Raw genomic sequence first — 17,233 nt, 5'->3', positions numbered from 1 at the left:
TTAAAGTCCCAATGATCGGGATAACATCTGGCAGATGATAAGATGGCGAGGAAGTTATGCTTCAAAATAAGACTACGCTAATGCAAATAGATTCAAACGAGGTTGTCCAAGGACTCATTGTTGTTGTTTCGTTTTGCGTTTGCCATACATTCGTGCCTCGAAATAGCTCGCATGTTAACAACACACGGGCTAATGACGGGTGATCACGGGAACACGACTTACAGATGTACACTCACCTCTCGAGCACACTGACGTTGGGCTGGTGTCAGCAGGGGCTGCTTGAATCTGGTGATCTTAATTAGCTTGACTATCTACAGTAGGGTGCTTCTAAAACAGTGCTTGGCCATGCCCACCTCGCACAAACACAAGTGACAGTGGTCGCGGGGCCAGGATGCAGATGCTCATTGCAGCTTTTTGTGGGGTCACCTTGGAGAGGCCTGTGGTGTCCAACCTGGCAAAGGACGATTCTCACCCCCACCCACATGCGAAACCGTGTTCCATCCACCACAGCCGCCCCCCGACTTAATCCCCCGACACGCATGAGGGAGGGGGCAGATGCGAGGGGCAGCTCTCCACGGCAACCGGCGTCGGAGCGGACGTCCCGTCTCTCATTTCATCATCTGGTTGATGTGGTTTTCTTACCAGATGTTCAATTAGCTCACAATTTAGCAGACTAGCTTGTTCCTCACCTTCCTTGCATCGCCAACTTCATCAGGCCTCGTCCAAGTCAGAGGGCTCCTTTTCTGAGCGATTAGGTGGCAAGTTACCCCGTACGATAGTTTCACCGTCAGGCGCTCTTGACTGCACATGAGGCGCCGTTGGCACAGCCGCTTTGAGTTGAGCATGTGTTTGGGCTCTTGTGACCTAGTCAAGACGGGACGATGACAAAAAAGAGGAGAAAGGAAGCTCGATGGAAACAATTAGGGACGCGCAGCTGTGTGACTGATTAGGATGACGATCCATCCGTTTGTGTACAACACACACTGAATCGCAGTAACAGCAACACGCAACGAGCTCACAATTTAGCAGCAGGGTGGCTCACCTACGACATGCTAGCTCACAATTTAGCGAGCCAGTTTTTCGGCTCGCCCTAAAGTCGACACAAGCGAAGACCTGACTTGTGTTACTGAGGCGCCGGGCTGACAAAACGAAAGTGGATTGACTGAGGTGGGCTGCGCAAAGGAGGTCAAGGTCTGGCCGGGGATCAGGTTGAACAACCAATTTGGTTTGTGGGTTAAAAAAAGAAGCTGCAATTTGATGTGGAATTCATTTATATGCGATGATAGAAAAGTGACACATCAGGTTCATGTTTTGGTCATTTTTAGAAAATTAAATGTGAAAATGGGGGAGCGGGCAATGTTGGCGTAAAAACCATTAAAATTGGTGAAATCATGTAAGATGGAAAAAGTCAAGTCAAGTTTATTTATATAGCCCTAAATCACAAACAAGTCTCAAAGGGCTTCACATATACAAAAAAAATTACAATTATTCTCGAACATCCCCTGATCTTAAACTTCCAGGAGGGCAAGGAAAAACTCAAAAATATATATATATCAGGGGAAAAATGAGAAACCATGAGAAGGGACCACATTTTGTACTAACTGTAGACTTTTGATACTGGACTTAGGAAAACCAAAGAATAATGCGTTACAGTAGTCCAGGCGCGACGTAATAAACGCATGTATAATAGTTTCCACATCACCGGTCGAGAGAATCGGACACGCGCCACATGCGAGCTCACAAAATTAGTAGGCGAGGCCTCAATAAGCGGCAGCAGTTCATTAGGTTTTAACCAGGCCTCGCAAAGACCAAAAATGTTTAGATTATGTTCCATTATGAGCTCATTAACGAGTACTGCTTTCGTATGAAGTGATCTAATATTCATAAAACCGAGTTTGAGTCTAATCGGTAGATCACGGTTCATATCTATTGGAGGATTTTGCAATGAAATACGAGTAATATTGTGTTCTCTAGGCCCGACATTACCTCTAAAATGTTTATTAGCGCGGCGGGACGATACGACCATAGGAATTTGATAGTTAATATTTGGCAAACATGTAATATTTTCTGGAACAGGCACCGTTCCATCAGTGACACCGGTCAGGGTGGAGTGATTGGATTTGTCTACTACCTCAGTAGAAAGTGTGTCAGTGTGTACTGCGGCACTATTCAAACTGTGACGCTCTAGTCTACACAAGGAGCTATGTGTATGCTGGGAATCTAGCCTAGCGCTAGTTAACTTAAACTTAGCAGACTCCAAACCCATCCTAACAGGTGGCCTAGTCACCTGTGACCCGGCCTGCTCTAAAGTGACCTGTCATGAATGGCTCAAACAATAATCTATATTCCTTGAAAGAGTGAAGGCGCCTTCACGGTTAGGATGAAGGCCGTCCTTCCTCAGCAGGTCGGGGCGACTGTATAAAATACAGTCCCTGCTTTTTACAGGAACCAGCCATCCATCGATTAAGGGAGACTAATCTACTAAACCTCAGTGCCTCTCCCAGGCAGGGGGCCAGAGACAAATACTCGATGCCGACTCATCTTTCTGGCGAGATCACAAGTCCTCGCTATGTTTTTCTTTGTGATCTCTGATTGCCTCATCCTAACATCATTGAAGCCAACGTGTGTCACTATATCCGAGCAGCTAGTGTTGTTGGATCTACACTGTTGACTAGACCTATTGCAAGCCAGCTCACTAAGATTAGCTTCTACTGTATGTCGGGTGCTCTGCCTCTAGAGATACACATTACCGTGGCTGGATTTTTAAGTGTGATGTTTCGGGTAATGGAGTCACCTATGACCTAGGTGCGAGAGCCAGTAGACCAAGATGACTTGGGACGGCTATGCGTCTTAACTGGCTCATCGTGGTTAGCAAGCCGCTTGGGGTTAATGCTAACTGGGCTAGCGGGCTGACTACAGTCTGTATCTGTGTCCGCCACAGCTACTGTTATCGCACTATTCTGCTCTAGCTGGCTGACACGTCCCTCTAGCAGGGACAACCTCTCTAAGAGAAGGGTGCAGTTGGTACACGAAGCTGAACAAACCTCTTGATCCGCAGCTGTACATACGTGTCCGATGATCGACGGTAGACAAACAGCCACGAAGCCTCCGCTGAGAGCCAAACAGTGACGTGGTCGAAATGGTAGGGATTGACGGTCCACGACTTTCAACAATAGTAAACTCCCAAAAGTAAAAACGTAAAAAGCGAGGAAATACTAGAAAGTGAATATATAAATGTAGGAATGTAGATCGTTTCTCTAGTGACGCTGCGGCGCTCTTCGTGGCAAACCGGAAGTCAAAGTCAAACCACATCGACAGCATGTTCAAGTTTTGTACGATTTAGCGGGCTACCTTAGACGTGCCGGAGCAACTCTTTGACTGTTTGGACATTCGTGACTTTCAAATAAAAAATATCAACAACACGCCATGTCGCCATGTCGGCTGGCCACTTTGCCGCGATAATGACATTGCGGTCTTTGAAGGCATCGGAGCCAAACACACACGCACTCGCGTCCCATACAAACACTCGTGGTGTCGGATGACGCAGTGCGGACGGTGGAAGGGATGCAATTGATACCTCCTCACATGAACCCTCTCGGACTTCTGCTGCTCTCAGCCCCCCTCGTTTTTAGGTCTCTCGTCCAAGTCGGCCTCATGGATTTTCGCTCAGGGCTGCACTAACCCGGGGAGGTGCAGAACTAGTTTTTCACGAGTTCCACGTTGGCTTGTTTTCTTACTAGTTAGCTCTAACCTTAGCCGCCTAGTGTGTTTAGCAAATGTTCGTGTTTCTACTAGCTTAAAAGCAAGCCCGTAGCTGCTTGCCAGCATGTGATTTAATTGCGAATGGTTCCGGACGCCATCAAAGACTTGCGGAAGGCTGGGGCTGCTCGTTCACTATCTCTGCTGTTGCTAATAAAAATAAAGACGCCCGCGGGGGAAGCGGCTCAACTTCCTGCTGCGAGTGCTGCTATTTATTTATTGGAGGGTTCCTTTTCCTGCTCCCGCGCTGCCTTAAACAAAAGAAGACTTTTAGGATCTATTTGGAATTCCCGCAAAGCAATGGCACTAGCCCTCCGCTCGTCAAAGTGTCGCCCATCTTGGCTCGCACTGCTGCCAAAGGGGTTAACAAGGAACATCTGCTCAGCAACCCGAGACAAAGACAGTGTCTCCGTGCAGTCGGTAGTGGCACCGCGGCCTCACTGCTTGTTGGCGTGCTTGACTCAGCTAGTGGCTCAAATTGTTCGCATGTTTGTTGGACTATGCGTGGCCTGCACTCACACTCGGAGTAGGCCCACAATTCAATAATAGTTTCTTCTACCATCCTTGATCACTTTGAAGTTCTGGCAGCCCCGTCCAGCACGAGATGGCAGACATTACTTGTCTTCTCCATCAGAGAAGCACAAAAGTGTGTCTTCTCGCTCACGTGGCAACCACATTACGTACATGGTGGAGGCGGACTTGGTTATCGAATAGTGTAGCTCAGTGGCCTAGTAGTAGAGTGTCCGCCCTGAGACTGGAAGGTTGTGGGTTCAATCCCTGGCCGGGTCATACCAAAGACTATAAAAATGGGACCCATTGCCTCCCTGCTTGGCACTCAGCATTAAGGGTTGGAATTGGGGGGTTAGATCACCAAATGATTCCCGAGCGCGGCACCGCTGCTACTCACTGCTCCCCTTTCCCCCAGGGGATGGATCAAGATCACATGGGGATGGGTTAAATGCAGAGGACAAATTTCACCACACCCAGATGTGTGTGTGACTATGATCATTGGGACTTTTAACTTTAACTTGCACTCAGCTGTGTTAGCACATTGACTCGCATGAGCTTCTCTCATGTTAGCATTGTAACAAGTTGACCATCCTTTCTTGTGCTATTGACGTCCATTCTTTGCTTGCCAGTCATCGTTTGCTGCACTAAAGGTTAGCATTGTTACTCGCTCAATGGTTGGCCAAGAAGTCGGAAGGGAGTGGTGCTTCCAGGAAAAAGGGGTGGACCTAAGGGGGGAGGGGGTGGGTCTGTGAATGAATCCATCTGTTTCTCATTAGACTCTGCGTAAATAAGTTCTGACCCACATCTTCTATTTAGGCGCGCACACACACACACACGCACACACACACACACACACACACACACACAGACACACACACACAGTGTCCAGGATTTCAGTTTGAGCAGATGTGGGAGAGGAGACGAGACGACGTGTTGAGGTAGAAACGGCTTAAGTGGCTCGAAACAAAAGTCAGAGGAGGACAAGTAAGTCTGGAAAGGAGTAGGAGGAGCTGTGAGAAGGAGCAAGAGAAGGTTGTGGCCTACTGAGAAGGACGGACTTTGTGGGATGACCCGCAAGACCACTTTAAGCTTGCCAAGCGTGTTCTAAAAATAGCACCGCTCACAAATTAGGGGGGGGGGTTTGCTTTATTTTGAAAAAATATTTATTTATTTTATTATACTAATTTTGAATCAGAATTGCTCATTTCATTTTTAAAATGATGTTGTAAAATCAAACCATCCGAGCCAACCCCCTATACAGTCCTCAGGCTCCCCAACCATGGCGGTAGCAGTTTGCATTATTTTATTGCAATGTTTTTCCTTATTCAGATTTGTTTCAAGACTACAGCTACAGTTAGACTTCACTTTGATGGTTATTGCAGTTTTGTTGTTTTATTACAGTAGATTGGTTTATTTACATTTCAAAAACCAGAAGCCATTCATTTACAAATGTGATTGCACTTTAGTTTACATATTTAAATGCTCAAATATTAAGATGTGATAGACAGTTTTTGCATGATTTGAATGAGGCAAAATAACATGCTTTTTCTCTTGGATATATTGTTATAATCATTTGTTTCAGATGTACTGTAATTATTTTCTGTATAAAAATTAAATTTGGTGTTCAAAATGTCTTTTTTCAAACTTGAGTCTTGAAAAAGAGGAGGTCGTCTTAAAATCATATCTTATATTCGTGCCAATACGGTAATGTAGAAAAATTAAGAATGATGCTTTGACCTTTTTCTGTTCATCTCATTTATTTGGCATTGGATAAGAACAACAGTCGATAGTCTCATCCCCCAACACTGTCACTCACTCAGAAGTGAAGAGGAGACTAAACCAATTTCACGTAACCTGGGGGTGACGTTATAGCTTTGTATCACCCATTTGACACAATTCAGAAAATGTGCAGGAATTATAGGCCTGTATTTTTAGTTTTGTACTTGCCGTGTGTTTTGGGGAAAAAATTGAGGTGTGATTGACTTTAGCCCACTAATAATGTTGCATTATACAGTGGATCCCCCTTTTCATCACTACTTATACTCAAAGGTGAATTGTCCTCCGCGCGCCCCCTTCCCTGGCATTTTCTCTTGTCACTTAGTATCTGTGCGCAACTTTTTAGCAAGCATGGGCACCCGGTCTGCAGCTGAAGTGGGCGCTAAATTGCCAATTCCCCTGAGGGGGGCGCTAAATTGCCAATTCCCTACACAGTGATAAACATTGATAAAACCGCTTTGCGCAATTTTTGGGGGGGAGGGCGAAGTTTCGTGCCACCCCTCACGTGACATAAAAAAAAAACGGCCTGCCCATTCTGCCAAAAACCGCTACTGTTCGCATATACAAGTCCGACAGATCAGGACTTGCAGCCTTATTGTCACTTGTAAACACTTCGCGCGAGGGAGGAGGAAGGGGAGGCAACGCGCAATGACCCCCAACTCGCTTTTTGGAGAGAGAAACAACCATTTGAATCGTGAACTGCAAGGTAAGACATTTCAAGCAAAGGGGAACTTTTTCGGTGCATTTACAGAACAAAATAAAAGCTGCACTTTCCCTCAGTGGCGCCAGTGTGAGGTGACGATGCTTGGGCACACGCGGCTTTAGATAAAGCAGGAAACAAGTCCTAATCCGAACCCGATACATTCGAACATTGACAAATGCTTTCATGTCAGCGGACATGTCCTTGGCTGCTGACGTTGGTCAGGTCGAAATCCAACTCATCCAAACGACCTTCACCTCAAAGCCCGTCCCGTCAGTCAGCGCCACACTTTCGGCGTCTCGCGGACAAATAAAAGAAAAGCACAGATGGAGCTGCACAGTCGCTATGAAAGTGGCCTGAGAGAAGCTGCAAAGAGAGCAAACGGCCGCTAGAGAGACACATCGGACCGACAATGCAAGCCGATGCAACGTTTTCGCCCCTCCCGCCACACTTCTTTTGACCTTCTTCACCTTCCACTGATGCGCGACTTGAACTGGACTGGTCGCCACCGATCACGTACAGACCTACGAGTTGGCAATTTTCAGTGCAATTAATTTGCTGCAGAACATTCGAATCACTTTCGTTGCATCGCCATGACAATGCAAACCTGATTCTACTGTGTGTGCGTGTGCGCGCGCGCGCGCTTTGCCATTCAGCCATATGTGCCTTGCAAGGTGTCACTTGGAATGCTTATGCTTTTGACGTCATCACATTATTGTTGCCCTTTTGATGTCTCCAAATTGCTTGATTGGATCGTTTGTTTTTTTCCCTTGGAAGGCATCACTTGGAATGCTTTTGCTTTTGTGTCCTGCTTGTGCCTGTGACGTCATCGCATTATTTCTGCCCTTTTGGATGTTCCCAAATTGTTTGATTAGATCGTTTCTTGTTTTTTTTCCTGTTTTTTCCGCCTAACTCATGGCATTATCTGTTCTCAAATTGATGGCAAATATGAAAACAGCAAATGAAGCAAAATTGAAAAATATTGAAAAATATTTTGGCAGATCAGTGGTTATTTTAATTTGTGTTATTTTATTACTTTTTAGTTTTAATTTTGATGCAACCGCTGAACTTTTATTTATGATCTCATTTAGGAATGACCAACCTTTTTGCTTTCTGAGTCAAACATGACAATGATGATGATGATGGCGATGATGATGATGGTGGTGTGGTGGCAGCTCACACAAGCTGCTGAAGCTGCTGCTGACTGCGTGTGACTCTATGTGTGTTTATGTGTGGACACGTGATGGCTACTCGCTCTCTCTCAGGCGCACACACACACACGTGAGTGATGGATGCTGCTGTTAGCACGTTAGCATCAGGGCAGGGTTTGTGCAAGCGACGTGGGTGTTTACCTGCGGCTGTTGCGGCCCCACAGTAACAAATCGCTGACCAGGAGAACTGGCAGGCGGGGCAGAGTATGCTGAGGAGCACACGGAAAACATCTAAAGTCACTTTCGGGTAAATTTTCCAATGGTTGTGACCGACGCCGAACGCAAATACTAAGGCCGAGCATCGGCCTCACACTTCACATCTAGTGTGTGTGCGTGTGTGTGAGTGACTCACTGGGCGAGGGCGGCGAGTTACCTTCGGCCGAGGAGGTGGCGGTTGGCCTGTGTCAACGGGCAGCGGGACGAAATTTGTTCAGGGAGGGGGTTTGTTTTCCGGCCTCTCCACCAGGCCGTCTGTTCAGTGCTCGCGCCGCTGCTTCCTGTTTAAGCTACATGCGCACACGCACGCATTCGCAACTACATCACGGCAGTGTGTACATTTGTTATGTTCACGTATGTAAATGTGTGTGTGCGTGCGTGTGTGCGCCCGCACGCATGTGTATTTGTGTGCATGTGTGTGCGTCAGCCTAGAAGTGTGCGCGTACGTGCGTGCCCAGGGTTGATATGAAACGTGTGTGCACGTATGAAGCTGATGAAGCTGATGTTTGTGCGTGTGTGCATGGGAGTGCATGTTGTGTGAAGCGTTTGCCGTTAGCTTCCATGCTATGTGAGGATGAGCTGGTGTTTGTGCGTTGACTTTTGGTTTCCTGCTCTATGACCTTATTTCTACTCGTCAGCGTCTTGCCCGCTCTTGTTTCTGCTCTTTCTTTCTGTTTGCGTGTTGGCGAGGCTTCAGACCCGCTGGTCTTGTTGGCGTGGCTCCAATCTGGCAGCGTCTCAGTGGGAGCAGGTGGACCCCCCCCACACACACACACACTCCCACTACAACCACCGCCCCCCCCCCCACACACACACTCCCACTACAACCACCGCCCCCCCCCACACACACACACTCCCACTACAACCACCGCCCCCCCCTCCCTACACACACACACACACACACACATGTACAACTATCGACACACGTTTTTGCTATCTTTTGGGTGAAACGCGCCAAATTCGGCGCGTTGCCTTGGCAACGCTCACGCGGACGTTCTCTATTTTCGCTCACGTCTGGAACGTGTAGTTTGTCACGTAGTTGATCCGCTTTTTGGTTGGTGCAGGCGGACAATCCGACTGTTGACACTCTGGCGCTCTCGTGTGTGGACCTGCTGGACATTCCTGCTGGACTTTATCTTGACGCTGGTGTCGTTGAAATCTACGAGAGTTGAGTCCATAAAGTTGATTAGAAAGAACGCACGGGATTGGACGGCTCACATATGACGTCACATGTGCAACATTTGTGATGTGGAGCGCTCCGTTCCAAACTTTTTCGCTATTTTCGCAATGGAAGTGGCTCATGCTGGAGGTCAAAGTTGAAGTAAAGTACTTGTCTCGCTGTCAACACACATAGCGCGCTGTCTCTGGCCCGCCCGGATGAGATCGATAAACTGGGAGCACGCGCACCTCCGCACGCACGCGCGTGTGTGTGAGATGGGTTGGTCGCACGCGGAAGCTTCAGTCAGCTCGTCCGGTCGGAGCGAGGCAGCTCGCAGGTCCGGGCGGGCGCCGATCCAACTGCGTTGTCGGCGGTGCTCTTAGCGGCGCGGCTGGAGGTTGGGCAGGACTCGCTCTGCGTCCACTCCTGCACCACCCCGACCCCAGCCGGGACCCACTGGACGGCGGGTGGATCGCAGTCTCGGCGGCAGCGCGGCGTTCCCGCTTACCCGCTTCGGCGCTTCCCCGCATGACATGCGGATCCTCCGCTCCCGCGTTGTCGTCGTGGACGGGACCCCTCCCGCCTCCCCCGCCACACTTTGGACTTTTGTGACGGCACTCGGGACATGTTGCTCCTCGGACGCCGAACGGGTGTAGCCCGAGGCGGGGTCAGAGTTCATCCGTGCTCGGACATGTGAGAAGACGGGGGGCGACAGGAGGGCTCCACCCCCACCCGTGCCCGAACCCCACGACCCGCGCCCCCCGCTCATCCGTCCGTCCGTTTCGTGTCAAGCACGCGCGCCCACTGGAGCCGGACTGGGCCACGCAGCCACGGACGCGCGCGCGCACGTGGACCAGTCATGTACTCGCCGCTTTGCCTCACGCAGGTACGTCACGCCAACTTCAGCAAAGTCGACGAGCACGCGCACACGCATGCACGCACGCATGCACGCACGCATGATTCTGCCAGGAGTTGGAGGGAATTGAAAGTGAATTCATCATTGGAGCTTTTTTCTCGACGCAACTCAACTGATTTCATTCGATCAACTTGCAAACCGTTGAGATCAACTTGAATTGTGAAAGCACGTGCAGGTTAATACGTTGGCATGCGAAGCCCTTTGAGACTTTTTTTGTGATTCGAAATAAATTTGAGTCGACAGAATCCACTTGAAGGGAGATGCAGCTTTCAAACTGACAGTTTTATCGCATGTTAAACAGCACCCAGTCAAACACACGCACGTACGCTCACACACACACACGTTAATTCATAAATTAGTTGGTTAAAGTCGTATCAATTGGTGATAATGTAAATTCGATTCAAATGATATCTTAATATTAAGATCAAATGAAAAGAAATTGTTTATGTAAGTGGCACATGAAAGAACTAATACACATTTCAACAAACATTTTTCAAATGATGAACAATGAATAATCGTTTGAAAATCATATAAAGAAGACTCAAGAATGCATCTATGATTTCCTGATGTCGATTGATCGGCAATAATCAATTGCGTGTGTGGGGTAGTGGCAAGAGCGTAAGAAATAAATAAAAAATAAAGATTTTTGTGAGAGGAGGTGCCAAGACATGGAAGCAACAAGGGGGCAAAAACCACTCGTGTGTGTGTGTGTGTGTACGTGTGTGTATGTGTATGTGTATGTATGTAGTTGTGGAGTTTGTTGTACAACTGGAGTGGCGCCGTTTCTGTGTGTTTGGAAGGCAGCATCACCTTTTATGAATGCATCAACAAATTATCTCGTTTTTCTTTCTGAATCGGAGTGAATCAGCAAACTCATGGCGAGCTTTTTGGAAGGAGACTCAATGCCGCTGTAGTTGAGTTGGGGACACGTGGGCGTGCACGACCGGCGGACAGATTCGAGCGCTCCCACATCACCCATGGAGACACGACTGACGCTGTTCCTTATTTTTTCCTTCCTTTTTTCCCTTCCTTTTTTTCTTCTTTTGTCCTTTCTTTTTTCTTTCTTTTTTCCTTCCCTATTTCCTTTTTTTTCCTTCCTTGCAGGACGAGTTCCACCCCTTCATCGAGGCGCTCCTGCCACAGGTGCGCGCCTTCGCCTACACGTGGTTCAACCTGCAGGCGCGCAAGCGGAAGTACTTCAAGAAGCACGAGAAGCGCATGTCCAAGGAGGAGGAGCGCGCCGTCAAGGACGAGCTGCTGGGCGAGAAGGCGGAGGTGAAGCAGAAGTGGGCCTCACGCCTGCTGGCCAAGCTGCGCAAGGACATCCGGCCCGAATTCCGCGAGGACTTTGTGCTAAGCGTGACAGCCAAGAAGGCGCCCTGCTGCGTGCTCTCTAACCCGGACCAGAAGGGCAAGATGCGCCGCATTGACTGCCTGCGGCAGGCCGACAAGGTCTGGCGCCTGGATCTGGTCATGGTCATCCTCTTCAAGGGTGTGCCGCTGGAGAGCACCGACGGCGAGCGGTTGGTCAAGTCGCCGCGCTGCGCCAACCCGGGCCTCTGCGTCCAGCCGCACCATATTGGCGTCTCTGTCAAGGAGCTCGACCTCTACCTGGCCTACTTTGTCCACGCCGGTCAGTTTTGTCGCGCTGGCGCCTCATTGGCTTCGTCCACCCGCCTTTGCATCTTGAGTTTGTGGGGAGGGGGGAGTTGTGCACGGGACCGCCGTTGACAATGCGGCAACCATGCATTCGCAGTGGCTCGGTCCAATGTGAGGCCGAACGGGATGTGTCGCTGTCGTTGCCAGAAAACCCAGCACATACGCAAAGGTCTGTCAAAGGCCTGTGTTTGCCTGTGCATCGTTAACGCACACGTGGGCAGGAGGCGTGGCTAGAAACCCAAGCCTTGCTTTGAATCGCTACCGCTTGCTTCCTTGTTTTTGCAGTCAGGAGCCTCACTCAAGTAGAAAGGCTAAACGAGTCTGACAGTGACGCAAAGCCGGTTAACGGCTCAGGGTTGAAACCGGGACGCGCACTGGCCGAGGGTCAGCCGAGGTGTCGGGAGCAGCGAGGATGTCGGAGAAGAATATCTGACCTGATGGTGCAAGTTGTCGCCTTGTGGACTTGCAGCACCTTTTGCGTCATTGGATGCGGCGTCCGAGTCCGAGGGCCGCGCGGGCTCTCTCTCGTGGCAGGCCAAAGAATCACGTCCATCAAACTGGACTTTGGACTTTCTAGGTTGCGGGTGATTTCCATTCAGAGTGTTTCAAGTTGGTCTCCTCTTGCTCTTGCTGCTGAGGCTTTTTGGGGAGGCCATTGCAGTCTTTGCTGTTTGCAATTGTTGAGCAGTGTCGGCTCGTCAGATGTTAGCTCTTCATGATTGGTTGGGGGGGGGGCTGGTTGGCGGGACAAGTCCTATGTTTAAAAGTCACGCGACCTTCACCGTAAAAGGAGGCAGAGTTATGACGGCCAATCAAGAATCCGACCCTCTTGACTGCCGCGTGTGTTCGTGCGTGTGTAGGACAAGCAAGCAAGCAAGCAAGCAGACAGACGGACATGGTGCCGATGGAGAGGGCTTCCACACAAGGACAGCAGGGGTCGTCCCCCGCACACACACACACACACACACACACACACACACACACACGCGCGCGCAACTCTGTCTTCCCACTAATTAAATTGGGTCTCCGTCCATTAGACGGATGGACTGAGCACAGCTGCTGAGTCAGCGCAGGTAGGACAGGTCCTCCTCGTCATAATGGTCCTCCTCCTCCTCGTAATGGTCCGCAGAGAGAGCAATTCATTTGGCCCCGCCTTCCACGTCCTCGGGTCAGCGCTGCCTTTCAAGGATGCAGCACGAATGGTATGTGTGAGTGTGTGTGTGGGTGTGGTATTAGCTAACAGTCTTCATTCTTCAGGAGCTCAACTTCTCCTCAATGGTGGCCACAATTGAACCCCCCCCCCCCCTCACAGGAAAACCGCAGCCCGCTAAAACAAAAGTCAAAGCAAAAAGCACCCCCACCCCCCAGGGACAAACAATTTTGGAAGTGACAGCCAATAAACATGATGCATGGGCGGGCGGGGCGGGCAGGACTGCCGACTTCAGAGCCTCCCACAATGCGTCGCTGTTTGCTGGCCAAAGGACGACAACGCTCGCCGAGGCTCACGGGAAATCGACAAGCTCGTGTCGTTCAAACGTCATTGTCTTCATCATCGCCGAAGGATGGTCAGACGACGGATCGATCGGAAACGGAATGAAGGCTGGGAAAGGAGAAGAACGCGGCATGCGAGGACGGGAGCAAGAACGAAGGGAAGAAGGACAAGTTGCGTCCGTCTGGACTTTTGGCCTAGTTAGCATCTCACGTGGCGCTCTCGGCAGGGCGGGGCTGGTTTGCCTCCTTCTCTCCTCGCTCGTCTGCTTTCCTCCTTGGGCCCTTGTACTACCTTGCCGCGTCCTCGTCAGGAACTTAAAGAAGAACTTGCGCAATGGCCCACCGATGACCCCGCTCCCACGTGCGGCTTCCTCTTGGTCCGCTTCCTTCTCCTTAGCAGACTTTGAGTTTTGCGTTGTAATCCAACTCGGTTGTGACCTTCATTTCCATTTGTCCCCCGCCGCACCCCCCAAGACTGATGAAAACTGCCTTCACTCATCCAATACTGACTTTCACTTTATCAAGCGCGCACACACGCACGTACACCACGAGTTGTGGTGGTTCCTGTGATGACACGCAGCAACCGAGCAACCTCCAGACCGGAGAGTGTTATTTACCTCAACATCAACTCCCACCCTCGTGCCATTGCTTGCAGCAGACAGTGTGAGTTGCAAAAGTTTCCTTCCCTCTGCCAACGGGATGAAGCGATTCCACTTCATGGAGTGCCCCCCTTCCCGTTTGTGTTTGTGTGTGTGTGTGTGTGTGTGTGTTTGTTCATCATTTCGATACAGTGGAAGAGATGCCAGTGCTCTCCATCGATTGCTTTAATTGCTCCGAAGACTCTTACGGCTAACACAGATGTCAGAGCGCCGCTGCTCGTGCATGCTCGACGGTCCGTTTTGTGTGTCACGGTTTTCAGTGCAGCGGGTAAGGATCAATGTTCCCACAGCGGGTGGCCACGTTTGTGGACAGGAAGACAAAATAGTCAGGGCGGGAGGGTTGTTTCCAGATCAATTGAGTATGTTTGGATGTCGCCAATTAGCAAGTGGCCCACTTTGGTAAAATGGGCGCATGAAAGCAGCAGCGGCGGCAGCAGCGGCGGCAGCAGCGGCGGCAGCAGCGGCGGCAGCAGCGGCAGCAGCAGCGGCGGCAGCAGCGGTAGCAGCGGCAGCAGAGGTGGCAGCAGCAGCAGCAGCGGCGGCAGCGGCGGCAGCGGCGGCGGCGGTGGCAGCGGCGGCGGCAGCAGCAGCAGCTCGTTGGCCTTCAAGGCTTTCGATCAAGTGCAATGGCTGACTGTCAGAATAGATTCGTTCCTTCTTTATTGACCTGCATGTAGTTGATGTTTCCTGGGCCGAGCCTTTTTTAAAATGAAAGCAAAACTGTGACATGAAAACGTAGAATGGATAATTTTCTTTTATTGGCAGCCAATTACAGGATGACGGAAAACATTGCCGCCTTGTTGCCACCTTGCCACCTCAGAGGTTTTAAGTGCTAGTCATGGTTGATCAGACACGAGTCAGCTGTGTGCTGGCTTCCATCTTCAGGCGACCACGATCTCCTCTAGCCCGCCGGGCTGAGTCACTGCAGCACGCCAATGTCAATGAGGACCGGCCCCGCCCACCACCTCTGACTCCCCCCATTCCCCGCCATGCAGCTCTTATCTCATGATGCAGCACATCATCATCATCGACACTTTACGAGCCCCCCAACCGCTGCCCCCCCCAGCACTGCGACAAGAATCCCGCGTGTGCAGAATGGGGGCGGACCAACAAGGAAGCACATTGCAAGCGTGCCAACAAAGTCCAGCGACTTCACTCATGGACAAATAACGCTCAGCGATCCTGTATTTTATTTATTCCGAGTGTCAGTTTGTAAATATCGCGAAATTTATGGCTGAATACACCTGGAGGTGAAGTTAAACAATACAATTAGCATCCTGTTCCAAACGAAATGGCGACATACGCCGTAGTCGTAATCCCACCAAACAGACAGGAAGTCGCCTTTCCAAATCCCATCGCGATAAGGTTTAGCCTCCTTAATCCCGCTAAGGTTGTTAGCAGCTGCCGCAAGAGGCACACGAGCCACACGCACCACTGTGGACAAATCGTTAACACATATGCACAAACGATGCATCCATCTTGACCAAGTCAAGTCCGGCAGCCGTCGTTCGACCGTTGAATCTCACCTCTTGCTTTGCTCTCAAAGTCAACACTAACTTTGAAGAGTTTTGAAGTGGCCCCGCCAGGCCTCAGGCCGCTCCCACCGTACAGATGCCGGTCCAGGTGGGACCATCGTACCTGCCAACCCGATCTCCCGATGCATAATTATGTCATTTGTTCATCTGTCTGCATGAACTATGTATCGAGACAAGCACGTTATTGTTTTTCATTAGTGGCACTAGCAGACAGCGCTAGCAGACAATGCCAGCAGACAGCGTTAGCAGCCAGCGCTAGCGGTGGAACACTAACATGTCACATGCTGTGCTGCGTGGTGGTGGTAGTGGGGTGTCACATACCATCTCGCAGTGCTTCACCTTGACCTCCGCGTTGACGTGCGGGACAAAACGAAGGAGCGAGATGGAGGTTACGTTGGCATTTAATTTGTAGCTTTTATTAATCGGAACAAGGACGTTGGATTAACTTTGTGTTTGATGTTCGCCAGCCGGGCTTGCCAGAGACAATGTCCGTGCGTGTATTGGAGGACCTGTATCGGCATGTGTGTGCGTGACCACGCTTTTCTTTTTTTTGCGGCCGCCCACCAAATAAAAGCGGTGACGCCTCGGCCGCCGACTTTGTGCGGTTCTCCGACCCCTTGTCAGGTGGCGACTCCGCGTGATCCTTGAGCACCCACTTTCGGTTTGAAATCAACAAGGCTTATTTTAGGGGCAATCATGCAAGTACGTGCAACCGCAGCGACGGGGAGGGAAAGGCCGAGTACGGGAGGGAGGGGTGCGCACTCGCCCCATTAGGGAGTGGCTATAATTATGGAAAGTGAAGCGGCGAGCGATCGATGCGCACATTCATCAATTGGGCTCCGCCCACCAGACGCGCGCTTGTCTCCCGCCCTCACGCGCGCCCGCTTGGATCCCGCGTCAGCGTCTTCCCACTGCATCTCTCAACTTTGCTTGTTCTACAGGCCCAAAAAAAAATCCATGACGTAGACATGAGGATTCTTTTGCTCCCGTCTTTGCACACCGCCATTCAAACCTAGCTCAATTGCGAATGGCTTGTGTCTTCTCCAAATTTGACTGGATGGCCGTAATGCCGTTCACGTGGCTAGCTGGCTGTGCTCGAATGGTCCGTCGCGTCACGGTCTCTCTTCTGGCTCGTTTCACCCCCGAGAAGTTGTCCATTCGTTGTCGCAATTTGTTCCAAATTGCAGCTGTGAGTCTTTCGTCTTTCGGGAGTCTCGATGCTAGTCTCACATTTATTTCCACATCTGTGTCGGTCAAGAACGAAGCATCTTAACGTGCGGTTGGGTGGGATCTTTGGGGTCAACTCCAGCCAATCAATGGCTATTTGCTCATTTTCACTTGACTCCTCCTTGGGCGGAGTCCTCGTTTGCAATCACCAGTGGCAGGAAAGTCACAGCTCCCCAACTTTCTCGCCATCCTTGGCCGCTCGCTCCTACGGGGACTCCCCGCGTGTGTGTGCATCTTTTGTTCTGGCAGAAGGAGCAAGATGGCAACTGCTTAAAGGAAACAGGCACAAGCTTCAAAACGGTTGCCAATGATTTAAGTTGGCTGCCAGCCTGCTGAAAGAGGCCGCAGTAATGCACGCTCGCTCTCTCTCTCCCCACACACACACACACATACAATCGAGTGTTCAGAATCCAAC

The 17,233-nt window shown here is 50.3% G+C and overlaps 1 protein-coding gene and 2 long non-coding RNA genes across 12 annotated transcripts in view; 2 read left to right on the top strand and 1 right to left on the bottom strand.

Annotated features, from left to right (window-relative positions):
* nfia (nuclear factor I/A) overlaps positions 1-17,233 on the top strand; it is a 33,704-nt gene that overhangs the window by 3,260 nt on the left and 13,211 nt on the right. For 5 of the 8 annotated variants that reach the window (XM_088394211.1, XM_088394214.1, XM_088394213.1 and 2 more), the window contains exon 2: positions 11,352-11,880. In XM_088394211.1, coding sequence (XP_088250337.1) covers positions 11,352-11,880 — 529 coding nt within the window. Of the gene's footprint in view, positions 1-6,582; positions 6,752-9,203; positions 10,218-11,351; positions 11,881-17,233 lie in introns of those variants that run through there. The other 3 variants (XM_088394219.1, XM_088394217.1, XM_088394218.1) reach the window with 3 other exon arrangements.
* Positions 5,994-10,580, bottom strand: LOC148388052 (uncharacterized). Of its 3 annotated transcripts, XR_015862112.1 has the most exons (6): positions 9,580-10,580; positions 9,185-9,331; positions 8,330-8,462; positions 8,098-8,165; positions 7,216-7,269; positions 5,994-7,111 (listed from the first exon to the last, which is right to left on the bottom strand). It is a non-coding gene; the product is annotated as an uncharacterized LOC148388052 (long non-coding RNA). The 3 variants fall into 3 exon arrangements; XR_015862114.1 differs by lacking the exon at positions 8,330-8,462; XR_015862113.1 differs by lacking the exon at positions 8,330-8,462 and having other exon boundaries at positions 5,994-7,269.
* LOC148388051 (uncharacterized) lies at positions 11,989-14,790 on the top strand. Its single transcript, XR_015862109.1, has 2 exons — positions 11,989-14,060; positions 14,189-14,790. It is a non-coding gene; the product is annotated as an uncharacterized LOC148388051 (long non-coding RNA).

The sequence above is a fragment of the Syngnathus floridae genome, chromosome 13 (genome assembly GCF_059516105.1).
Source record: "Syngnathus floridae isolate MCC-2025c chromosome 13, RoL_Sflo_1.0, whole genome shotgun sequence".
Classification (NCBI taxonomy): domain Eukaryota; kingdom Metazoa; phylum Chordata; class Actinopteri; order Syngnathiformes; family Syngnathidae; genus Syngnathus; species Syngnathus floridae.
Note: the sequence above shows the minus strand (reverse complement) of the source record. Positions and strands in the feature narration are given on the sequence as shown.